Source organism: Lolium rigidum, chromosome 7, assembly GCF_022539505.1.
Source record: "Lolium rigidum isolate FL_2022 chromosome 7, APGP_CSIRO_Lrig_0.1, whole genome shotgun sequence".
In the NCBI taxonomy this organism is placed as follows: domain Eukaryota; kingdom Viridiplantae; phylum Streptophyta; class Magnoliopsida; order Poales; family Poaceae; genus Lolium; species Lolium rigidum.
In genome coordinates, this window is record NC_061514.1 from 190598316 (window position 1) to 190625278 (window position 26963).

Below are 26963 nucleotides of genomic sequence, written 5' to 3' on the forward strand. Positions count from 1 at the left end.
AAACGGCGGCTGAGGGAGACGTCGTGCTGTCGGCCTGTCGGCTGCCGTGACCATCCACGCAGTCCTCTCAGAGCAAGTACAATAGAGTCCAGTCAGCTGACTATAAGACATTAAATAATATATTTTAGATGAGTTGGATGAGAGAGAAGAGGAGAGAGAAGGGAGGTGGGCTACTATGCAATAGCCAGCTCTTGCACGCGTCTTCCTAAACGACCTTGTGAGAGTGAAAGGTGGGCCATATATTAGTAAAGTACTACATTCTTATAGCCAACTATTGTACATGTTAGCTATATAATGACTACAAATGATATGACATCTTGTTATAGCCAACAGTTGGCTATACTATTGGAATTGCTCTCACGCCGTCTCCATGTTTCCTTCCCTCAAAATGAGCTCCTACTACCATCGTACTCCTACGCGTCGCCCTTCACTTCTTCCCCTGAATTCAAGAAGAAAGCCTCGGCGTCCGGCCGGTGATACACACGACAATCCCGCTACTCCACACTCTCGAGTCTCGAGTGTCCACCGTACGTAGCTGTCTCGGTATCTCTCTGTGTATTATGCCGCACACGCGTAATACGAAAATATAATCTGAATTCTTCTCCAAAAAGGCATCAAGCCATATGCTACAACAGCACCCAAGTCACATGCCACCATGCTTGCATCACCATCTGTCGACTGTCCATGACATGCAACATTCATATTCATATAGCTTCATATTTTACAAATTCAAGAAAGCAGATGCCAAAAAGATTGTCATAAGCATAACTTGAAGTACTACCTCAGTCCATAAAAAATTTGTCGCAAATTTGTTTAAATTTAGATGTATTTAGACACTTTTTAGTGCATAAATACATTCCAATTTAGATAAATCTCCAGCATACTCGTACGGACAGAGGGAGTAGTACTAAATCAGCCTATTGAACACCCCCCATCCAATCTTAAAACATGAACTTCTTGGTAGATGCAGCTCCAAGGGCACTACACATCAACTCCCCAATCTCCGTCATCCCTTCTCCATTCCTCTCGTCAGTACAAAATAGGGACCAAACGGAGACCCCCCAACGACTCTCCCAACCTCCTGCCGGTGCAAAACAGAGACATGAGTTTGGAGCCGCCGCCACATATTCGTGTCACTTGTGTGGAGTCGTGGAGATCTCAAAACAAAAATTCAACACTAACAAAATGCTACCATGTCCTAAACATATGAATGACGAACGAATAAACCTGAATAACCATGTGAAACTTTATTTAAAAAGAAAAATGGTCGGCTTCATTGCATCGTCTAGCATAAGGCACTACAACATCGTCGACACATGCATAGTACACCGCGCCCTAAAGGACATGAAACAAAATATAAAAAAAAAGAAGGAAATCCTCTAGAAATGCATAAGTAAATATGCCCTAATGGAGGGTACCCCTCATGGTGTACTCGTCGACAATGAAACGACCACTCGTGCTCATCTGTTGCTCTTGTCCTTATATTTCATCCTATATCTAGTACGATCAAACGCTAAATTTGTATGTTCAAGCTCAAAACAGTGTCATTTACTTATTTTCTCATCCTTATTTCGACCTAAATTTTCGGAGGTCAAACTTTTCTAAAATTGAACACGGTGTACTATAAATTTTTGAGATAATAATTTTAGTTAAACTTGAAACTTTTTTTTGTAGTTGAACTTTCTTGAGAAATATCCTTATGGTTTTCAACTTTATTAGATTTTCAATATTCGCTAGTTTCAACCCTAGATCTAGTATGAACAAAAAATATATAGAAAAAACCAAGATACATTACTCAGCCGCAACCGGTTGATACAAAAGAACAGCATCATTTGCACACAGCTAAATATCAAATAAATAAAAAACGACTGATACCCACTAAAATCAAGGGTGGAAGAGATTTTTGCCAGCTATGCATACGTACCACAATTCTCCAACCATTTCATTTTTCTGAAAGACAGTTGATTTGTGTTAGGAATCCCACGGTATGATTGCTGCACCCCCATGGAGCTCTCACAGGCGTTTGGATTTTCGGCCGTTCGATCGAGGTGATGTGGCGCGATCTCGGCCGGCCGTTCGTCCAGGGCGCTGAGGCCCTCCCACGAACCCACTTTTTATCCACGGGTCACTAAAAGCCCGCTCGGCCCAGACTCTCCCGCTGCTCAATCCCCGTGCGGCTGCTTCGCCTCCTCCCTATCGCCGCTCGCATCGCCTCCACCTCGGCCGCCCTTCGCCGCCGCCAGCCGTCAGGAGCAGCGCATAGAGCCGCTGCTGTCCTCTTCAACCCTGATTCCCTCCATCTCCCCGCGTCTCCTCCTCGATCCGCTCCATCTCCTCGCGAGCGCAGCGGGATGGCTAAGAAGTCGGCCACCGCGACCTCGGCCGCCGGAGACGCGGAGGCGGACGAGGAGGGAGAAGAGCGGCGGTGCTCGCACCAGCGCTGCGAGTCGGCAGCGCTGCAGGCGGCGCTCCCCACCTCCGGCGCTCCATCTGCTCGCCTTTCCGCATCCTCCAAGCCAGCTGGTAGCCCCCAATCCTCACAGAACTCTCCTTGCGTTTTACCTCTTTTCGATCTGTATTGTGATCGAGCTGCTCTTGGATTGTATCCGTGTTCAGGAGCTAGGAGGCTTTCAGCATTGGATGGACTTTTCAACCAGTGAACTGTATTGTTACATGTGAACTAGCAAATATTCAGTTAATTGAGGTTAGATTTGTATAGCTTCGTTGTTGATTATCCAACTATATTGATTATTCATGCTTGCTGTTTGATATGAAGGACAGTAGGTTGTTGTGTTGCATAGGCCAGCTGCTCTCGAGTGTCCCAATTGAGAAGAAAATAATATGATCCGCAACAAAATGCAAGCTTTGTTATATGTACAGTGCAGGCTTCATGATTTTTCATTGATATTTTTATAGTTATAGATGACCCATATTTGTTTATTGTTAATATTTTCAAAGGTTTGCTGATGCCTTTTCCTATACTTGGTAAAGTTGTCAACCTAATGATATAAATCTCTCATGCTTGGTAAAGTTGTCAACCTAATATATGTGATCCCTTGTGGCTATTGTCGATTTAATTACGCTCATGTTCTTGGCTGTATAGGGGCGGTTGCTTATTAGAATTTGTCCATGTAGGCTCTGAATTTGGGCTTGGGTTTCGTTTTAATTTACAAGTGATATAAGAGACAGGTCAAGTTTCATTCGGCTTCTATGTGTCAAAGAAAGCGAGATACATAATTTTAGCGGGTCTGATTTGTCTCCTAATGCTTATTGATATTCTCCCCTTGTATTGGCATATTCATAAAATGACATGTTTGATTGTACTTTGGCATGTATATATTTTTCATTGGATAAATAGAGTGTAATACATGGATTGTTGCATTCCTCACTTCATCTAGATCAGCAATCCGGGAACGTGCGCGGACGGAAAAGATCCGAGCCTTCTATTTTGCGAGGCAATTACTATTTCTTCTTGTAGATTTGTTCTCTTGGTAGGGCTGTACAAGAGTTGTCTGGTATGCATACCTGCATTCATACTACACAAGCCAAGTTAGTTATTCTGTTGTTTTCCTCATTTGAAGGTTTTGTATTGGAAAAAGTCATGCCTCATTTGCCAAATCTGAAACATCATATCCATGAATATGCCCTCCTTGCTTTCACTGCTGGTGTCAAATCTATTATCTGCTATTTCAGTAAAGCAAGGTGATAAATCATTATATGTACATGTTCCGCTTCTCAGTTTGTATAGTGAAGTCTTGGCGTATTTATAGAGTGCACTGTTTATTTTTCAGAATTATCACACCAAATATGTTAGTTACGATGGCAGGGTTTTGATTTGAGTTTCTCTAAATTTTAAATGGTAGGAACACTATTGGACTGGTATTCTCTCCATACCCGATGCGGGAGGGAGAAGATATTCTCTCCATACCTGATCATTTATTTCTTCATAACCACATTCTTTTGGTGATCCTAATTAGTTAAGCGTGTTGGTATCCACTATTTTACATTTTGGGACAGTGTGTGCTAACGAAACCACAATCAGCTAGCTGCTTTATGCCTGGTGTTAAATATTGAAACCTCTCGCACTCTTTTAAATATTTGGACGGTTGTGCTAACCTACATTCGGATGGCTGCTTTGTGTCCGGTTAAATACTGAAATCACTTGCATAAATATCACGGCTAGATACTATATTTTATTTGTTGCATACTAGAAAATCAGATTTTATATCGAATATGCTTCTGAAATCTTTAATGCCATCTCCATACTTGTATTTCTCCAGACTTTTCTATTGAGATTTTGAGTTTTGAAATGATCGTTGTGAAGTATAGTTTGATGAAAGTAAAATACTTGGGTGGTCTTACGAGTGAGTAAAGTGAAGTTGGATGAGAGGGTAATGTTACGAGTTCCTTGTTGTCTTATTCCTAGAGTTTAGTTCTTATTATTTTTCTGAATTTAATTTTAAGGGTTGAAGTTAATGTTCTAAACTTTGTACAGGTTCATCAAAGAGAAGCGAGGAAATCAAGCCAAGGAGACACGCCACTGATTAGCATGTGCGGGAGCATGTCTCCGATTGCTTGACTATTATTATGTATTGTATGGATTTCCTCTTCATGTATTATTCAATGTCGAGCTCGACAAAGTGTAGCATTGCACTGGTGCATATGTGTATATGAAATCTGCAGACATGTATATGAATTTTACTTGGCATAAAGAGTTCAGATTGTTGACCTTTTGCGAGGCTATTAGGTACGTATCCTCCCCACAAAAAGGAACATGCAACTATTTGATCTATGAAAGAAAGCACATTATGAGCTCCAACTTTTTACAAAAGTTTCTTAGTAGAAAGGGTTAAGGAAATTGGTTAATCATAGTTCATTGGCTGAACCCAGAAATTGGTTAATCATACTTCATTGGCTGAACCAATCAAGATGATTTGTTAAAACAATGTCCATGCATAGATGAATCATCCTCCGTTGATCATGGTCTTTAACCTTGCTTCTGTAATGTGACAAGCTACGATTGTCCATAGTGAGATAGCTGCCTCTTTCTTAGTAGTTGCCTAGATATTTTAATTAATTACATGAATCGAACTTTTCTTTGGTTCCCTTTAAAAATAACTGATTTATCCATCTATTTGATTTTCTGCATTTTTTTTTGATCTTTTAGTTCAGGAGAGATAGGAAAAATAACAGAATTGAGTTGTTTCCTGATGTAAATTAGCCAGCGGGCCTCACCTCATGTTTCCTGAAGTAGTTGATAGTAGTTTCAAACTTACTTAAATAATACTTTCTAGAGATTTAGGATGTACCTTCTGAGTCTCAGTTATAAAAAATAACGGTTTATTCAAAGGAACTGAAGCAAGTCTTTACAGATGCGGGAGAATCCTTGAGGAGGTTTTGCACAAGGTCTTTTACAGTGGATGAATCTCCAGACTTGGGTTTCCAATTATGCTATATCCAACTGAAAATATTTCTTTGGTAAATTCATGCTTGACTTTCTTGGGAAGGTATTGTTGTGTAAACATGAAAGCTTACTTTACGTGCAGGTAAGAAAAGTGTCCTGTTCTTCCATGGAATGTGCTGCTGGTGTTCAATGTGTGTGTGGGTTTTTAGATGGAAGCTTGATAATCTCTACGTGATATGCATGTAGGTATTTTTTTTGGTATGGCTAGCTCTATTGTGCACCTCTTTCCCAATGTATGATGCATTTAGATGGCTACTTGTGTTTCATTGATTTTCGTTTTCTCAGGGCTTACTTCGACCATCACTTCACTGCCGGAGCGAAACTACATTCAGGGAATTGGCTTCAGAGATCTACAGATATTCAGCGCTCAAGCTTCCCGCAGCAATTGATGCAGTTGCAGATACATCTTATTTAGCTTAGATCATTCTACTGCATTATTATGTATATTTTTTCGTTGCCAGTTTGCTCTATACTATATTACTGAAGATATTTCCTTCAGTGCTCTCTTTTAGTTGTAGTCGGTGTATTGAGGTCTATCCTTTATCTCATTTGTCTTTGCTCTCCTCCGATTCTCGACTGTTTTTCGCGTGAATAACAATTTCTTATTGTACCTTCGTAAACTTTACTTTAGAAAATCAAATGCAATTCAGACTCAGAGACCACCTTTCAACCGAAAATATCATTAGTGACATATATCCTGACACCATGGTGAGCAGTACAGATATTTTATATCTAATTGGGAATTTACCCTCACTCTTTAACAATTTTTTTGTCTTCTTTCTTTTGTGTATATACGCGATGTATATTTTGTATTGCAAGCTTTCTAAGATAAAGGCACATTCAGTGAAAGGTTCACGGTTAGTTTATTCCTTTTATTTCTGATTACGGTTATTACCTATGGTACTTTTTATGTAGACAATACAAATGTCTGGACTTTGTCCCATAGTCCTCTCCCTTCTTGTACATCAGTGTGTTTTATTTGAGCGTTTTCCCCTCTCTTTGCCTTAGATAAGGACATAAGCTAGCTGTAGATGTGGAGATACAAAGACGGAACCATAAGCTCGATGAAACTATTGAATTTAAGTTATACTTTGAATGCTTCTTTCCATTTTGTTATGCATATGCACAGTGATTGAAGTTCCCAGATCCAGAGTGATTTACCGTTGTTTTTAGGATTTATGATGCAATGAGATGTAATTAGAAAATTAGTTTGGTGAAATTATATGCATCTCCACTCTATACAAACTAGACCCAGTACTTGCAGCTAGGAAATGAGTTACTTGATTCATGTGTTAGTCCGAAGGTTTGTACTCCTGGTTGAGCACTTCATCTCAACAACTCAAAGAAAAGGCTTATGGCTTTATGCACTTGGTTACTACCTGCAGGTTAGAAGAGGTTCAGATTATGTGCACTAAGACATAATCAAGTCGTTTTGTTTTTTGAATGCTTTCTTTGTCAAGTGACTTCATGACATTTCGTCCATGTCTATGTACACTTTACAGGAGGCAGAAACTACAATTTTGAAGGAAGATAATTGATACCTTCAGTGGCACACTTGGAGTATGAAAATGCCTCGTTTGGATATATGCCCCTCCATTACTGCCCCACAGCCCGTGATTTTTTTTGTTTTAAGGAGGTCTGGTACTGCGTTCACCAATAGATGTTCTACCTCCCTGTGTGGTAACTGTCAATCAAGGTAATTAAATTAATCCTGTTGATAAATTTTACTCTCTGTTCACACATATAAGACCCATATTCGAACTGTTGTCATGAGGTATTGGCAAAAATTTACTGAATTTAATGGTTACTCACTAAACATGTATTGGCAAAAAAGCAAGAATTTCAGTGGACCAACTTATCCAAACCTTTATCTGTAATGGAGTAAGGTTTCTGGTTCTACAGTGTTGAGTATAACTTGACTGATGTCATTTTTGTCCTTTGTTAGCGCTTAGCAATGCCTGTAACATCTTTGCTAGCTATTTTGATTCATGATCAAGTCATATAATTAGTTTTACTTTCACAGATGGTCCAAACTCACCAACATAAAAATCTCTTCATCGCCACCCACCAGCAAGTCCATCCTCCCACACCTGTAACAGTCGCTTGCCCAGTAAGTTAGTATTGTCTGCTCTTTGCCAGCGATCTCTAGCTCAACATTCTCTCGGCAACACACAAGCTCCAGAAGTATCGCCCAATGCTATACACGCCGACTTTGAAGTGATCCCTATGTTACTGAACCACTCTGGGGCAACCCCCCGAATGCGGGTGTTTGTCTTTGTCTGATTGGCTCGAAGAAGCTTCGCTAGGCCAAAGTATGCAGTCTTCGCCATAAGGTTGTCGCCGAGAAGGATGCTCTGTGGCTTTATGTCACAATGGATAATCTCGTGTGCTACATCTGCTCGTGCAAGTAGAGTAGTTCACCCTCTTGCAACTACGACTTGGAAACGGAGACTCCAATGTGGCTGAGTATCACTAAAGAGAAATTTGTTCAATGAGGCATTTGACACGAATTCGTACACTAACAGTCTGTCGAGTTCCCACATTGCGGAACCCAAGCAGCCTAACCGAGTTTCTTGTGAAACGTCCGCCTCGATGGTTTGCACTTCCACCATGAACTCCTTGGTCTCTTTCGAAGCTTTTCAATTTTCTTGACGGCAATGCTGGTCGCATGGTCATCTTGCATCTGCCCTTTTTTTACACGGTATCGGAGGCACCATGCCTAGCGTCTCATTGAAAGTGAAAATATTCGGCGCAATAAGGAACTACCTTATGATTGTGACAACTGGAGTTTCTTCTTGGAGTTGAAACCACAGTAGTAGGTGCCAAAGAGAAGAATTGAGGTAAGGAGAATGTTGACCAATACAGAACTTCCAAGAAACAAGGAACTGCCACGAATCCAATGCATCTTATCCTTCCATTTGCTAGAGCCTATGCTCAGCTGGGACTCTGTATTTATTGTCAAGCTTTGGATACATGGTTTTATATATTGTTGTAGAAGTGATTGACAGTTTTGTGAGTGCTAGGTTGGTGTTATCTACCACTACGAATCTTTGTTGTATGGAACCTGATGTCATCTACATTAGGCTGCTTATAGAACTATCTATTGAGATTTCGTTTATCAATGGTTTGTATTGTAACATATCCGATCCACATAACATTTTACCTTTAGATTGATAATGTTCTTTGTTTTTAGTGTACTTTTAAATTAGATTTCAGTTTGGTGCATGTTTTCCTTTGTATTAAAAACTACATAAAATTCTTTAGATTTTGGTTAAAGTTGTGTGAGAGGAATAGACCTTGTATCTTCTCTTTATGATTGGTGTGATCTTAATCTTTTGGTAGTATTCTCACATGAACACGGATAATATGACATTTATTCTATTTTTCTACATAATAATTTTGCAGCTTGAACAAGAGATTTGGGCAGCCGAAGGCAGTCAAGTACTCTGTTTCACTTCAGTTGGGTGTGCCAGAGTCTGACCACCTATAGAACTATCAAATTTTCCGTGTTCACTTTCAATTTCATGATTGTGATGTGAAACACACATTCGTTATAGCCGGTCCAGTCCATAATGGTTTACCGGTGCAAAAGGCAAATGTTTGTGTCCTGTTAACTGCATATCGTGGTTTCTGATGATCGTGTTCCCCCTTTTCTAGCTGATCTGTATAGTATAAGGTAATACCTTATACCCAACAATCGATGGACTAAGAAAGCCATCATCAAGAGCTTCATATGATTCTGGATCAACCAATTTGAACGCACCCACAAATCAAACAAATTCAAGAATTTGGATTAACGATGGAGTAATTTAAACGTAATGTTCATCATTTCGTGCGTTTTATCCTAATTTTATCTTATTGATATGGTTATGTGAAACCGGAAAACGTATATCATTTACCCACTCGATTTTCATCGATGTGTATTATCATTTACCCACTCGATTTTTATCGATGTTATACAAACTGTAAATTAGTGCGAATTTTACGGGATCGTGCGCCAAGGCGCACATCTAAATCTAGTAAACATGGTTGATCTGTTGATGTGCCACAACATGAATAAAACGGCCAGGCCTGGCCTGGAAGCAGGTGCATGCCAATGCTATGCTGAAGATGTGTGGCATGCAACCATCTTTCGGCCATCCCTCTCCTTTTTTTCCTTCTCCTCGATCGTCTACGCGCAAAAGCTACTGCCTAGCTCGCAACAGCTACTTTAGCCTCCTCGCTTTACTCCGTCTGTGTGTCATCTCTCGTAACCGTAGTGGAAGGAGGTGGAGTACTGGCCGTCAGAGTGTGCCGGGTTCGTTGCGGAGCGCGCGACCATCTCTGCAAAAAGCTATCCGTGTCTCTTTGACTCCCCCACACCTCACCACCCTCCCTCCGGCCAACGATCACACTTCGATACTCTCGCCCTACAAACACACACACACTTCGATCCTGTGTGCAGTTCCTCTATATAAACGCACATCCACCCATCCCCATTCCATTCATCTCGCTCTTCATTCCATTGCGTTTCATAGCAATTAGCCAAGAAGCAATCACCTTGCCCTACTACGCTCTCAGTTTCTCATCACTAGCTAGGGAGGAAGAAGAGGTCGGAGTCGGCCAAGATGTTGAGGATGCAGCAGCAGGTTGAGGGCGCCCTGGTGGTGGGCGGCATGGCGGAGGCGGAGGAGCACCAGGAGGCGGCGGTGTACGAGCGGGTGGCGCGGATGGCGGGCGGCAACGCGGTGGTGGTGTTCAGCGCCAGCGGGTGCTGCATGTGCCACGTCGTGAAGCGCCTCCTCCTGGGCCTGGGCGTCGGCCCCACCGTGTACGAGCTGGACCAGATGGGCGGCGCCGGGAGGGAGATCCAGGCTGCGCTGACGCAGCTGCTGTCCCCCGGCCCCGTCGGCGGCGGCCACCACCAGCAGGCGCCGGCGGTTCCCGTGGTGTTCGTGGGCGGGAGGCTCCTGGGCGGGGTGGAGAAGGTGATGGCGTGCCACATCAACGGCACCCTCGTCCCGCTCCTCAAGGAGGCCGGCGCGCTCTGGCTCTGAGCCTGCATTGCTCTTGCCTCTTGCCTTGCCGGCCGGCCGGAGCTCCTCAAGGTCGAGATCGACGGCGGCGTGCCGGCTCGTGTGCCTGTCTCCGTGTGTTTGTTCGCTGTTGTTTTCTTCTTCTTTTCTTGTGTTGTGCGATCCGTGGATGCATGGTCTGTGTGTGTTGTTGAGCTTTACTCGCTAGTGAGATGTAGATATAATTAACGAGGAAATGTTAATTAGCCGTGTCACCTGTGTGTGTTTCTTAGCTTGTTCTTAGTTAGTAGTAGCACCACTTACATAGTGGAGGGGATGCAACTCATTTTCATTGAAATGTAATGACGCCTACCTAGTTTATGGTGTTATTATTCATGAGGTTAATCTATCAAGAAGGGACACTTTATTTGTCGTCGCCAAAATTTTGCTATCTTGATAATCTTTAGCTTTGCTAGCTTGCACTTCATATGCTGAGATGCATATGCTCTGGAGGGAAGGTAATGTCCTTGATTTTCAGCTCTTTTCTCTTTGCTGCTTATGGATGATACTCTCTCATCTTGATTTAGCAAGGTAGAGACTTTGACACCCAAATTGGTCATTTTCGTCTTATCCGTCAAGCAGTACTCACCTTGCTAAATCATTAGTGGTTCGTAAGTAATAATACTGGTACTCCTAGACAAAACAAAACTCAACATCTATCGTATTGTTGGTGAGTAGAATAAAATTGAAATTTGAATTGAATGGAAAAGCATGCAGTGCCGAAAGTAGGAAGATGCCTCCACACAGTCACAGAAGGTGATGCATGCGGCTGTACACTGGTGGTACGTACGTATGCACGCAGACGGCAGACGCATGCAGCAGAGCATGCCTTGCAACGTTTCTACCCAGCTGAGCTGCTAGCTTTTTTCGCTTCGTTCAAAGCCGTGAATCACTACTTCACGCAAATAACAAAAAGACGTGCGTGGTTGGTCATGGCCGGTGAGAGAGCTGATGTTAGCAAAGACCACCAAAGCACGGTTCCTGTGACGATAAAACGCATCCACCGTCCGGCCGGCAGTTACTGCAGTTAAAACTCGTACCGATATGGTATTACACGTGACGTTCGTACGTTCCGTACCTACTCTACAAATGTGTATAAATATTGTCATATAGATGATGTAAAATAGACCTAGAGCCAACAAACTATTTCCAGGTCATCTAGGGCGGCGAGAACACAACAATTCAATCAATAGCGAGGCGTATGCGGTGATTTCGCCAATCTCAAGATTGATCAGATCAGTTTCTTAGACCCACACTCTTCCATTTACTCAGAGAGGCAAGGTGTGCTCCCGTGCATTCATATGGATGAGTGTATGTGGTATTTGCGAGTATTTGTATTATGTTCCTAAAAAGGGCATATGCGGCAAAAACTCGTGCTCTAACAAAAGCCTACCTCTATCTTGTGTTGTAATATTGTTTGAGGGCAGCTCCATACTTTGTCCTCTCGTGCTGCATAGTTGGGGGACGCCACAGCAGCCACACAACAAATCGCCACTACGAGCCCAACCCAACTTCCCCGCTACCTACCGCCTTGACCGGTGCCGGCCACAGGAGCGCCATGGATGGTGCCTCCGATGCAACTGACACCTACTCCGACCCTCTCAGCGTGGCGGCTGCAGTATCCCATACGCAACACATACCACGAACCAGATGCCACCCCTGTCCCCTGCCATGTCTTGGTGCCGCCACAACCTATCGGAGGGGATTCGTCTTTGAGCCACGCCTTGGTTTGCGACACATGGGAAGCAAATTGCCCATGCTAAGATCACTTATGTTAAGAGGCTGTTGACTATGGCCTCAGCCTTAAAACTGAAGAAGACGAAGGCCCTGCTTGGAGGGGATCTAAACCCAAAAAAGGACAACATATCACAATGGTAGAAAATGTTTTGGCGCCCTAAAACCCTTTTTTTCTGTACCTTAGAAACCTGTTTTCTAGATGGCCAATTTTACATGTTGGAGATGCTCTAGGTACGTAGGGGAAACACTAGAAAGACCACAACCTTGCAGTGACGGAAGTATGGGAATGTATACCGGTCAAACTGAAGTGGGCAACGGTTGATAGCAAGCAGCGGCGCAGGGAGGCAAAGTAAAGGTAGCAGCAGTGCATGTAGACGTAGGTATGCGAGGATGGCGTGCGTGACGAGAGTTTCCGCGAATAGGGCCGGCACGTCGCTGCATCGTCGAAAGAGCCCAAGACGGAACGCCCGGTATAGCAATAGCATACAGCAACGGACCGGGGCGGTCCGTGGTGATGCGTGCATGGCGTCGCAAAGGGCAACATGTCTGGCCTGCCTGCCTGCCTGCGATCCATACGCAGACCAAAGCCCATCGCGTATCTGGATATGCAGCGTTGGCAGTCCACTCCGGTCCAGACGCAGACCGTCCTGCTGCTGCCTCTCGTCACCCGCTGGCCGCTGCCGCCATAGCCATACCGCTACCATCGTCAGCCTCAGCCAAATGACATTGCCGTCGATACGTAGTAGGAGTACATACAGACGGACGGCCGTCGTTTTCAACTACGTATGCGCTCTCCTTTTCGCCTACGTACGTACACGTTCATGTTTGCATCACCTCCACCGGTCGAATCTGGGCAGCCGCTGAATTTACGGATACATTTCCTACCTTTCAAGTTTACTCACTCAACTCTATACATGCATATCTACACAAATTAAAGCCAATTAATTTCCAAGAAAGGGAAGTACGTTTCACATGGTCTGATGTAACAGCTGAGTTCAGCAGTACACGATTTTTTAGATGAAAAACTCGAAATGAGCCCGACTTTAAATTAACGAAGCCATCAAACGGCTAGAAGCACGGTACATCTTTTTGCCGGGGATACCAACTACAAATGAACGCACACAGAATAACACAAGACCTCAAAAAAGAGGAGAAACAAAGACCAAAACTGCACTGCCAAGTTCGCTTGCAACTGGCGGTACGAACCTTCTGTTGCCTGCGAGCGGCACCAAGACAATCCACCACCAAAAGCCCTCACATACACCGCAGTTGAAGCCACCATTGGTCTCAAAATAAGGATATGTACCTAAGTAGTCGTAAAAGTGTAAGGAGCAGCCTTCCCTCGACGCCTCCAAGGAGGGAAACGGCAAGTAAGAATGTCGTCGTCGAGTCACGGACCAAGGCCGTGCTAGGCTTCCGCCGAGGTCCCGAACACCATCCCTAGACCTCTAGCCCGTCGCCACTCAGTCAAACAGACAACATCCAAGGCTTTGGGTTTAAGTACCGGCATCTCCCACGACGCGGCACCAGCCGAGACATCCCCCCTAGGCTCCTGGACAACCGCACAAACAAGGAGCAATACAGTGTAAACAAACCTCGTCGGTGTTTGTGTCTGGAGAAAAAGAGGAGGAGGTCACGGGAGACTCCGTAGACACTACTGAGGCCACTGCCACGTTGTGACACGAAGGGAAGGAACTCAGAAGGGATGCGATGCGGGATTGAGCAAAAAAATGGTGAGATGGGCCTCACGGTGATGCCTTAAGGAAGGGGAGAGACAATCGTAGGTGACACTATCACCAGGCTGCATTCAACCATCACTAGCTTTCGCGGGGCACTACATCCACCAGGAGACGACCGACGCCACGAGGACACGGAGATGGGGAGTATCAACTACCGATTTCCAACCCAAGAGAAACGCACAATGTCCGGACCTCAACAACAACAAGACACACCAACATTGTGCACGCTGAGAACGTGGACATTGTGTGTAGGGGGGTGGGGGATCTAGCTCGCCGGCCCAAGGGGCCATGGAGACACCAGATCCAAGCATGCAGTAGCCCCATAACACAATCCTAGAGAGACGACTAGGACTCCACCCACTGCGACATCATAGTGCCAAAAGTCCCATGAAAAAAGCAAAAGGGTTTCGCCCTTAACGGGCGGACAAGACGTCATATCCAAGCCCGCCAAGCCTAGATCAAGCTTCGACGCAAGGATTGATGGGGGCACGGTGGCGTGGGGGGAGGGGAGGCAGCGGGCGCAGCGAACCGCCTGTCCGCGACCGAGAGCCCCGCACCCAGCACCCCGCCCCGGGTTGAGGTGCGATGACCGGAGCCGGCACCTCCGTGCTTCAGCACGACTAGGATGAGCACCGCCCCGTCAGGCCCTCAAGGCATGCGGTGAAGGGAGATTCGGCCGATGGTTGGGGAGGGGAAGGAAGCATGGGCACGATTCATGCATGCATGTACCTATGAGGAAACATTTTGCATAGGGATATTGATTGATTCACATATAGATAAATACATACATACATGGACTTCCGTCTAAAAATACATACATGGACAAATCATTCTTATCAAAGATTAGGTTGCAACACTGCCACATGTACTACGCTCAAGTTTGTTGTATCTTGATCCACAACAGAATTGAGCCAAATATAGTGTTTGCACTGACCATGGCGTAGTGAATTGCTCGGCGTCAACAGCACCACGGTCACTAAGATCAACAGACGTACGTATGGAACTGGATATTCATCGTGTGTACAGGTTTGTGTCTTGGTCCTATCAGGTAAAATATGGCAACGGGGACACTAACCACTGGTTATTGCTCATCCATAACCATTTTGTGCATCCCATCCCCACTAACTTTTATGGGGTTAGTTTTTTTTACCATCCCTATCTCCATCGGGTAAACAAATACCATCGGTTAACCATCTCCACTTTAGTTAGTAACTACGAGCCAAAATAAAATGACAACATGGTAGGATGACGGAGCTTACTCGATCAGGAGTTTAGGAAGTAGAGGCGGGCGTTTGTGAGTTATGATTTGGGGGCTATGACGGTTGGAGACGGGAGGGAAAATGTGAGCACAATAGGATATGGGATTTCTGCTATCTATACAAACCTATCTTTTACCCTAGTGCCACATGTTATGTGCGTTAACGGGGATTTCACGAATATCGATTATGGATAGTGGTAACACAGACCCATCCCCACCTTATCTAATGGGAGAGTTTGCCTGCAATAAAACTCCCACGAAAATGAATAACTAACTAAAACCATTCCCTAGTAGGTAAATTATCCACCGAGATGGAAGAATGAGCCGCATTGCCAAATTGATGTCCGGCTGTCCATGGACTATTTTGGGCACGAACTGGCCCAAGCATGATCTTTTTGTTCTGCAACACGCCGGCTGGAGTCGCTGGACTGTGGTCTGCGTGGGCCAAGCTGATGGGCCGCTTTCTGCAACTGGGTTTGACAACTATCTCGTTTTCTGGCCGGTTATTTCTGGCACGAATCGGCCCAAACGTTGTCTTTTTTTTTTTGGATTACGCTGTGGTCTAGGGAGGTGCTGTGGGAATTCCTAGGGAGGGCCTATTCACCGCTTTAAGCGGGAGCCAGCGTCCCTCCGCTCAAGAAAAATGTACGCCAGGCCAGGCCCATTTACTCTATCGTTGTTCTCTCATTCTCTTTGGTGCGTGGCACCGTCCAACGTGAGTTGCACAGTTTTGACTTTCTGAACCCTGTACAATATTTGAAATCTATACAAATTCAAAACCGAACAAAATTTAAAACCGAACGATTTTCAAGACGAACAATTTTCAAAAATCGAACAAATTTAAAATTTCAAAAATATTCAAATTTAAAAAATTTTCAAACATGTAAAAGTTCCAAATTGAAAAATGTTCGGTAGTTTTTTAAAAAATTTCAAAAAATATCAAACCTGAATTTTTTTCAAAATCGAACAAATTTAAAATTTCAAAAATATTCAAATTAAAAAAAATGTTCAAACATGTGAAAGTTCCAAATTTTCAAGACGAACAATTTTCAAAATCGAACAAATTTAAAATTTCAAAAATATTAAAATTTAAAATAAAAGTTCCAAATTGAAAAATGCTCGGTAGTTTTTTTACAAATTTCAAAAAATATCAAACCTGAAAAATTGTTCAAACTCAAAGAAAGTTCAGATTTAAAATTGTTCAAAATAAAAACATGTTCAAACTTAGAAATTGTTCGAATTCGAAAAATGATCAAATCTTAAAAATCAAAATTGAAAAATTAAAAAAATTCATGTTTGAAAAAAAACAAATTCAAAAAAACAGATCGGCAAAACCAGAAAATGGAGGAAAAAACGAGCAGAACCGAAAAAAGGCTCTACCCTCGCTAATGGGCCGGCCCGGGCCTACTCCGCTCTGAGCGGAGCGCCACATAGCGCCCGCTATGAGCGGCGAATAGGTTTCGCGGAATTCCTATATGCCGACCTGGTCGGTGCCTGCACCGCCGCACACCCCCGCGCGCGGTGTGGGCCGGCCCGGTTAGGCGATTTTTACTGTTTTCTTCTTTTTCTTTTCCTTTCCTTTTCTGTTTTTTTTTTTCTTTTTTCTTTTTTCTTTTTTTCTTTTGTTTTGTTTTTTGTTTTCTTTTTCAGTGTTTCTTTTTTGTTCTCTCGTTTTTTCTGTTTAAATTTTTTTTTCAAAAATTATCAAATTTGAAAAATGTTCAAGTATGATAAAATTTGAACAAATTTTGAATTTTGAACAAATTTTTAATCTTGAACGAATTTTGAAATTTGAACAAATTTTAAATTTTGAGCGATTTTTAAATTTGAACGAATTTCAAAATTTGAACAAATTTTTCTTCTTGAACGAATTTCCAAATTTTGAAAGAATTTTGAAATTTGAACAAATTTAAAAATTCGAACGATTTTTTGAAATTTGAACAAATTTATAATTCTGAACAATTTTTGAACTATGGACGATTTCCAAATTTTGAACGAATTTAAAATCGAACGCAAAAAAAACAGAAATGAAAAAAAAAACATTACTGGGCCGGCCCACAGGCTGGGGAGGGTGTGCGGTGGGTGCACCGCACCGACCAGGTCGGTGTATATCATCCCACGGTCTTTGTCCGCCGACCAGGTCGGTGCGGACGCACCACCGCACACCCCAAGCCAGGTATGTTGGGCCGGCCCAAGTTTGTTTTTCTTTTTCCTTTCTCATTTTTTCTTTGTTTTAAATCTGAACAGTTTTTCATTTGAACAAATTTTGAATTGAACGATTTTTAAATTTGAACAAATTTTAAAATTGAACGATTTTTTGAATTTGAATAAATTTTGAAATTGAACGATTTTCGAATTTGAAAAAATTTCGAAATTGAACGATTTTCGAATTTGCACAAATTTCAAATTTGAACAAATTTTCGAATTTGAACATTTTCGAATTTGCAAACTTTTTAACTTTGAACATTTTTGAAATTTGAAATTTTTTCAGGTTTGAACAAAAAGAAAGAAACAGAAAAGAAAAAGGAAAAAAATAAAAAAAACGAAAAAAGAAACAGAAAACCGAAAATAGACAGCGAACTGGGCCAGGCCCAAACCCGACCAGGGGGTGTGCGGTGGCCCGTAGCCACCGACCTGGTCGGTGTATAGGTTTTTCCGTGGTCTATGTGGGGCAAGGTGATGGGCTAGTTCGGGAGCTCGCGGGCTGTGGCCGAATAGCGCGGGCTGGCTATGGTTCACCTGGTTTAGAAAGTTTCGGTGCGGTTTTTTTTCGCTTTTTTCTATTTCCTTGGTTCTTTCCTGTTCAGTCGGTTTTTTTTTCTTTTCTATTTTTAATATTTCCGATTTGAGCAAATTTTGCCCAGATTCTAAATAATTGTTTAAAATTTACTTTTTCTCAGTTTCGAAATTTGTTTAAAACATTTTTTGCTCAGATTTGAAATTTGTTCAAAATTATTTTTTGCTCAGATCCAAATTTTGTTAGATTCAAATTTTGTTCAGATTTAAAATTTGTTTTTTCGAACATATTTTTTTGCTCAGATTCGAAATTTGAAAATTTTATTGGATTGAAAATTTTTTTAAATTTATTTTTTGCTCACATTCGAAACTTGAAATTTTGCTTGGATTCAAAATTTGTTCAAAATTAACTTTTGCTCAGATTTAGAAAACTCGAAAAATCTTGTTCAAGATGGGATTCAAACCTGTGTCTTCATGGAAGCAATCGAAGGTTAGAGCCATTGAACTAAAGCTCAAATCTTGTTTTTTTTACAATTAAGCTCAAATCTTGTACGTATTAAAAAAATGGTACTACTTCTTTTCTTCGAGCGAATAGCTTAATGGGCCAGCCCACGTGAATTTGCCTTCAAGCGATGCCTACAAACCATAGCTAACGAGCGATGGGGAGGCGCTCCCGAATCGCCGCCCGCTCGGTGCAGGAGAAGGTGCCGCACACCCACGATCCCGCAGGAGCATTGTTATGCCGAGCCAAAAACAAGTAATTTTTTTTCTTTATCTTTTTTCTGATGTAAGCTTTCCTTTTTTTAAAAAGTTTTGTTAAGTTTGAAAATATTTTAAAAATCTGAATATGAACAAATTTAAAATTGAACATTTAAAAAAATATATATGTTTTGAAAATGAACAATTTTCAAAATTGAATAAATCTTAAAATTGAACAATTGTAAATATTTGAACATTTTCTGAACTTGAACATTTTTCGAGATTGAACATTTTTTTAGATTGAACATTTTTTCAAAAATTTGTTTTTCCTAAATTTGATTTTTTCGAATTTGAACATTTTTTAATTGAACATATTATATTTAATTTTTTAAAAAATAAATTCTTAAGAATGCACATTTTTCAAAAAAGAAATTAAGAAATAAAAAAATAAAAAAGTAAAAAAAAAAACAGAAAACAAGAATAAAGAATAAAGAATAAAGAAAAAAACGCGAACTAGGCGATCAAGCCGGTCCATACAACGCGTGGGGAGTGTGTGGCGCGCGGTAACTACCAACATGATCGGCATATAAAATTTGGCGAGCTAGTTCTGCGACTGGGTTCCAGAACGATCTTGCTTTGTGTGATCGGTCTGCTAACATTTTTGTAGAGGAGATTAGACTGCTTCTGGTCCAGGGTATCACTGTTTCATTTCTGTCTAGTATATTTTGAGGGGAATGCTCGCCTTTTTATATTACTTAATAATACAACTTTAAAAAAGAAAACTTAATAATAATGTCTTCACTTCCTCTCCAGCTCTTGCAAAACGTAATCGAGTGCTCGGGTTCTTCTATGACATATGTAGTTTACACAAGATGAATCAGTCAATCATATTGATCAACAGAGACCGAGGGAGCAACCAATCAAATGTTTCATGCTTTTGTGTACCTCACAATCAAACAATATATCATTCGCCGAAGGAAATTCGACGCGGGTTGAGGATGAACAAGGATCTGTTCATGAAGATTGTCTTCGGCGTTAGGGAGTACGACGACTACTTCATGAGCAAGTCGTGAGGCTTCTCCTCAATTCAAAAATGCACTGTTGCAATGTGTTGTCTTGCATACGGAGCTCCTCCAGATCGTACAACGAATGACTACATGCGCATGGCGCATTCGACATGTTCAGAGACTGTCTACAGGTTTTGCCGAGCCGTCATTGACATAGGCATCCCAAATGGGCTTGCCGAATAAAGTACCCGGGGATAATTCAAGGCCCACGACCCGAAGATTACGAAGTCCGGAAGCCCATCAAACATCGATATGGAAGATAGAGATAGATTAGGAATAAAGAGATTTGTATGTTTACGGGACAAACTCAAAGAGTCTCTCGCTATTGTAACTTGTATGACACGAAAACCTCGGCTCCACCTCCTATATAAAGGGGAGTCGAGGGAGAAAGAAAGGATCGAATCATTGTCAATACAACCCTAATTTTCGTAGTCGAGCACCTGTTTCGGCTGAACCTTCGAGACCTACTTGCCCTCTACTTTCTACGAAACCCTAGTTCTACAACTTGTAGGCATTGACAAGTTAATTCCTTATAAATTGGCGCAATCTGTGGGAATTGGAGGCGACAAGGAGCTGATCTCGATGGCATCGTCAACATCGACAACATCTTCAGTAGCAAGCAACGCGATGGACGGAGGTAAACAGGTCAAACCTGATCTCGTCGATTTTGTTCCTCACGCTCATGCCCGTTTGCATGCATATGCCGATTTGGAGGAGTCGACGGAGATGACGTTCGGGAGTTTCCACTTTCTCGTCGGGAAAGAAGGATCGCACCGTTTTTCGGCACCGATTTTTTCTGGACCGTCAGCGGCTGATTCCGATTTTTCGGGATCATCCACATCAATCATCGAGTCTGGCGACGAAGAGGTTTCGTCGTCAAGCTTCATCAAGCCCGCCATCGGCGGAGAATTCGCCGATATGTTCGGCAACATGTCTTTTGGGTCGTTCACGGACTCTGATTTGAGCAGCGACTCGGAAAGCATCGACAACTTCGACTTCATCGACAGATCTACTTCTATCCGGGAGGTCTTTGCCGATCTATCAGACGGTGTCACCGACCCTGAAGAAGAAAATAAAGCTACTATATATCATCAAATCTGTGTGATTGGTGAGTCAAGTCATGCAGAAGAGGTGTTAGAGGCTTTCGATGATCTGGGCAATCCATAAATTGATCCCGCTGATCTTACGCGAGGAACTGGAAACAAATACGTCGGCGCTGCACCTCACGAAAAAGTGCAGCTTTCGCAAGCAGCTTGGGATAGAGCTGGGAGAGCCATGAACGGCACAGAGCCGATGAACACCACAACCACAGTAAAGGAGCTACAAGCGTATCAATATAGACTGGCTCGTGCCGGACGAGAGCTCGAAAAACAAAGAGTTATACTTGAGCAAAGAAAAGCTGCAGCTTCCGCTTCCTCTTCAAGTGCGCGCAGAGCCAACCTGAGACGACAATCAGGAACCTCGGGAGATAGTCACAGAGCAGCACGCGTAAGAGGAAGATCTCGGCTTACAAATGTGCTCGAGCATGAAAGAGAAAACCTGATACAAAACCTCGACATGTCCTTTATGTCGATAGATACAAGAGGGCACATCATCCCCAAAACACCGGAAGCGGGATATATGGCGACTCATGCCTTCATCTTGGCATCCAAGCCACCTCCCGGAGATCCCAGAGAAGCCCTGTACCAGATGGCCATGGCAGGAGTTGGCGTCATGGGGACAACGTTCGCAGGATCAAGTACGCCGCAACCCGAGAGCGCACCAAGACAAAATAATACTCGCCCTGCTACGATAGCGCGAGATCCTCCACGAGAAGGTGATGCGAGAGACACAACGACACAAGCACGAGTCGATAGAGCACGGCAGGAGAGAAGAGAACGTCGGTATTCACCATAAGTCGACGAAAAAGATATGTGTGGGCTCCCTTGCTTTACTCGACGAGTTTGTAAAACTCAGGTTCCTTCTGGGTTCAAGGTACCTGATAACTACAAAAAGTTCGATGGCTTGCAAGATCCAGAGGACTGGTTAATCGACTACCTGGAGACAGTGAAGTTGACGGTTGGAACTAGAGAAACTGCCATGCAGAGCATCCAGGTTCACCTCAGCGGAGCCGCAAGATCGTGGATAAAGAAGTTACCAGAAGGATCCATCGACAGCTGGGAGACTTTCGAGGACTTGTTCGTGAAAAATTTCCGTTCCACGTGCAAAAAACCTGCATCAATAGAGTAACTAAGGGCTTGCAAGCAGAAGTATGACGAACCAATGAGGATGTATATCCAGCGATGGAACATCATAAAAAATTCGGCAGAAAACATATCTGACGAAAGAGCAATGGATGCATTTGTTGCAGGGATCCGAAGAAGAGACTTAATCGAGGATTTGGGAAGTGACGAGGGATCACCTCGTCAATGCCTACGTATTGTAGACTTGGGTTTCGGGAGAGAGCGACGATGGAGATTCCGGGAGCGAGATTAGGCACACGACGTACCCAGCTTCGGGTCCCCTCGGTGGAGGATCCCTACGTGCTGCTAGCAATCCAGTATATGATCATAGATGTGTTTACAGGGTGCCACCGTAAGCGGAGCTATGTTGTCTATCTGTTGTCCCCCTTATTTCGGGTGCCCTGGCTAGCTTTATATATGCAACCCGCCTACGGTTTTACAAGAGTCCTAGTCGACTACTTCTTCGGGTTGCCTTGTTGGGCCTTCTCCATATTTGGTCTTCTCCATATTGGGCCGAGCCAGGTATACTAATAATGGGTATCCGAAGGGTATGCCCATGTCAGTAGCCCCCGAGTTTATAGGGAAGTCGAAGACTTGCGTAGAAATAGGAATGGCAATGGGTACCCATGACCCGCGTACCCGCCGGGTACAAACCCAATAGGAATACGGGTTTGGGACAAAATATTACCCATGGGTTTGTAAATAGGAAAATATCATACCCATCGGGTAGACTGGGTACGGGTATGGGATCATAGAACCCATACCCGCGTACCCATGTACCCATCTAAAATTAACAACTAGGTCACTACAATATTTTAAACTACTTAATTTTTCCCTAATCATGCCTTCATGTTGCTAGGCTGAACCTTACGCTTCCCGGTCTCACAATCGTTGGTACTTAGTGAGGATTAGACCCCTATTTAGGATCGCTTCACCTCTTGTCATATTTTTTTAATCAATTTGATGTGTTGTAAGCGCGGGTATTTTTACCCGCGGGTACCCATTTACCCTGTTGGGTGATGGGTATGGGAAAAACTTGTACCCGTTGACGGGTATGGGTACGGGTGACGGGTAAGAATAAAGGTGACGGTTACGGGTATGGGATGGCTCTACCCGTACCCATACCCTGCGGGTGCCATCCCTACGTAGAAACTCCAAGCATAACCATCTCCGAAGTCGAAGAAATACAAGGCGAGGTCCATGTCGTAGATCATGTGTAGCGTAGATGATGTCGACGATTCTTGAAATTATCGGGTGCGCGGTAGCGCTCCCGATGGGAGTAGCCCCCGAGTCTATGGGCAAGTGCTTGCACTTGGGCATAGACTCAAGTTGTACTACTCGATGAAGAATTTGACTGTACTTCTGGGCGCAGCCCCTTTTTTTATCGACTCTCGTTAGAGGACTTAATGAAATCCAACACTCCCGATGGGAGTAGGCTCCACTCGAGTCGTAGAATCGAGTTGAGTCTACAAACCTTGATTGTCGTAGATGCTGTCGAAGTTATTTTCTATCGGGTGCGCGACCAGCGCTCCCGATGGGAGTAGCCCCCGAGGCTACAGCCAAGTGTTTGCACTTGGGTGTAGGCTCAACTTGCTTGTAATTGACTCCACAATTTTTCCTCTTTCTTGTATCTTATCGGGAGGGTGAATAATACTCTCGATAAGAGTAGCCCCCGAGCCTATGAGTAGGTGCTTGCACCTAGGCATAGGCTCAAGTTGTACTACTCGATAAACAACTTGGCGCAGCCCCTCTTTTTATCGACTCCAGGCCGTTGCTATTTTTATTTGACATCCATATCTATATTGTACAGGGATAATGGTAATTGGGGCTAGTTCATCTGACGGATCAGGTACTAGTTAACTGCTCTAGTGGCAATCCGCAAAAACCTACTTCAAGATCACGTCCCTGGACATGATCCCGGGATACTCGGTGTTAACTCGACGAGTGCCGCTTAAGGTCTTACCATTCCGTCGAGTCCCGGTCATGTTTTATCGGGTACCTAACGCGTCCGTTAGGATTTTTCTTCGTATCCGTTGATACGGATAAAAGTAGCAAACCGACGTCGAGAGACGGTGCCACGCCGCTCGGAACGGATCCGGGGTCTTACCTTCGCAGAGTTTTGCGGCATTCGGAGATTATTCGCGACTTTTGGCGCTCTGAGAATATATTGTCGAGTGCCTTGTTCGGCTGATGCAATGACCCATTTTGCGGGCTCTTCTATATTTTTCTCGGGCGTGATGAGATAGCCGAATATATTGGGTTCTTCTATATTGTCGGCAGGCACATCGCCGATACTCTTGCTCGGAACAAATGAAGAGTCAATGGACCCGAAGATTTGTTTATCCTCTTCTCTTTCCCTTTTTTTTTTGGTTCCTCCTTGATGATAATTTCGTCGAGTTCCTCCTTCAGGAAAATTTCTTCGGGTCCTCTTTGAGGACAATTCTTCGGGACCTGTCCTTTCTTGAAAACAATTTCGTCGAGTGCTCCCCGTAGACAATTTCGTCGGGTTCTCTCTTGTATACTTTAAATTTTGCTTTCTCCTAGCTTATTGGACACGACGAAGTCGATGCGATGAAGTCTTCGAGTACCGAGAAGAAGTCGAGCTGAAGTAAAAAGCCACCAAATAGCGAAAGTAGATGCCGCCATATTGTTGATGAAGAAATATTCGAGCCCCCGAGAACTTCTAGGGTGTTGTCATGATTGTTGCTTAGATGCCGTGTCACAGTTGTTACTCGCGGCGAAGTTGTTGTCGAGCCCCCGAGTATTATCCGTGTCGCCGAAAGAAGGCCATTAAGGATGAAATACTGAAGATGAAGTCCGAGATGAAGTACTTGAAATGAATCCATATTAAATATTACACCATCATATATTGAAGATGAATCCGCCGATATCATAGAGGATGAATTCATTGACCCGAAGAATCCAGTAATAACCATAAAAGATGAATCCGTTGATATCATAGAGGATGAATCCATTGAGTCGGGGAAAATAGTTCCAGTAATAACCATAGAAGATGAATCCATTGACCCGGAAACGCGTCGGGTAATATTGTATAAGTGAACCAATAATAACCCAAAGAAAACCAATCCAGTAATCCAGAGAGAATAAATCCACTGAGCCGAAGAAGATAAATCCACTAAGTCGAGGAAAATAATTCCACTGAGCCGAAGAAAATAATTTCACTGAGCCGGAGAAGATATATCCAGAGCCGAAAAAAAGGGATTAGAGGCGTCAAGGATCCTCAGGAAGGTCCAGCCCGAGAACAATAGCTGAGCTCATGGAGATAGCGAATCGCTGGGCGGATGGCGAAGATGCTATTCAAAACAAAAGGCACAGGTCACCCGAGGAATACCGCAATAGAAACAACAACCAAAATAGGCGACATTTTTCTCGATAGTTCTCAGATTATGACGGTCCCAGCCAAGTGGCGGCTGGCTTCCGAGGAAGCAGTGGAGGAAATCATCGGTATGATTATCAGAGGAGCAACAAGTAGCGCAATGATCATAGAGATGCGCCAAGCTCTAGCAGGCAAAATAATCGGCCAAGATCCCAGAGGCCATACAATATATCACCCGAAGATCTTCTGAACAGGTCATGCCAGATGCACTTTTACCTCGACAGTGAAGGAAAAAGACAGTCAGGCCATCTTCAGAAGGACTGCCGAACATTTCAAGTTTTGCACAGATACGCAGAGCACACAAATGCACAAGCAGCGAATAGGGGACCAAGGAGTGAGGTTCATCTGCCGCCACCACCCGCAATTACTAGTTCAAATCAACATCAGTAGAAATTAGCAGCAGCACCAACCAATAACGGCCCTTACATTGACACGATGGGAGCAGTGTCGATGATTCAGAAAGGCAGACCCTCGAATAGGACGCAGAAAGTAATTTCACGAAGATGCCTGCTGTTGTTGGTGACGGAGTGTAGACAATTGCAGGTAAGATCATAAAGCAATGAAGATGCCTGCTGTTGGCAGAGAAGATGCCTGCTGTTGGCGTGTTGACACACGTCCGTTAGGAACCAAGGTATACATGGCAGAGAAGATGCCTGCTGTTGGCGTGTTGACACACGTCCGTTAGGAACCCCAAGAGGAAGGTGTGATGCGTACAGCAGCGAGTTTTCCCTCAGTATGAAACCAAGGTTATCGAACCAGTAGGAGTCAAGGAACCCGTGAAGGTTGTTGGTGACGGAGTGTAGTGCGGCGCAACACCAGGGATTCCGGCGCCAACGTGGAACCTGCACAACACAATCAAAGTACTTTGCCCCAACGTAATAGTGAGGTTGTCAATCTCACCGGCTTGCCTGTAAACAAAGGATTAAATGTATAGTGTGGAAGATGATGTTTGTTTGCGAAGAACAGTAAAGAACAAGTATTGCAGTAGATTGTATTTCAGATGTAAAGAATGGACAGGGGTCCACAGTTCACTAGTGGTGTCTCTCCCATAAGATAAATAGCATGTTGGGTGAACAAATTACAGTTAGGCAATTGACAAATAGAGAGGGCATAACAATGCACATACATATCACGATGACTACTATGTGATTTAATCAGGGCATTACGACAAAGTACATAGACCGCTATCCGACATGCATCTATGCCTAAAAAGTCCACCGTCAGGTTATCATCCGAACCCCTTCCAGTATTAAGTTGCAAACAACGAGACAATTGCATTAAGTATGGTGGGTAATGTAATCAACACAAATATCCTTAGACAAAGCATCGATGTTTTATCCCTAGTGGCAACGAGCACATCCACAACCTTAGAACTTTCGTCACATCGTCCCAGATTCAATGGAGGCATGAACCCACTATCGAGCATAAATACTCCCTCGTGGAGTCACAAGTATCAACTTGGCCAGAGCCTCTACTAGCAACGGAGAGCATGCAAGAACAAAAACAACATATATGATAGATTGGTAATCAACTTGACATAGTATTCCATATTCATCGGATCCCAACAAACACAACATGTAGCATTACAAA

At 43.4% G+C, this 26963-nt stretch overlaps 1 protein-coding gene across 1 annotated transcript; it reads left to right on the forward strand.

Annotated features, from left to right (window-relative positions):
* Positions 1–10071: 10071 nt before the first annotated feature.
* LOC124672400 (glutaredoxin-C9-like) lies at positions 10072–10500 on the forward strand. Its single transcript, XM_047208635.1, has one exon. It carries the CDS (start codon positions 10072–10074, stop codon positions 10498–10500), a length of 429 nt encoding a protein of 142 aa, XP_047064591.1.
* Positions 10501–26963: the final 16463 nt, after the last annotated feature.

Coding starts and splice junctions, on each gene's coding strand:
- LOC124672400 (XM_047208635.1), top strand. CDS start 10,072: ATGTTGAGGATGCAGCAGCAGGTTGAGGGCGCCCTGGTGGTGGGCGGC.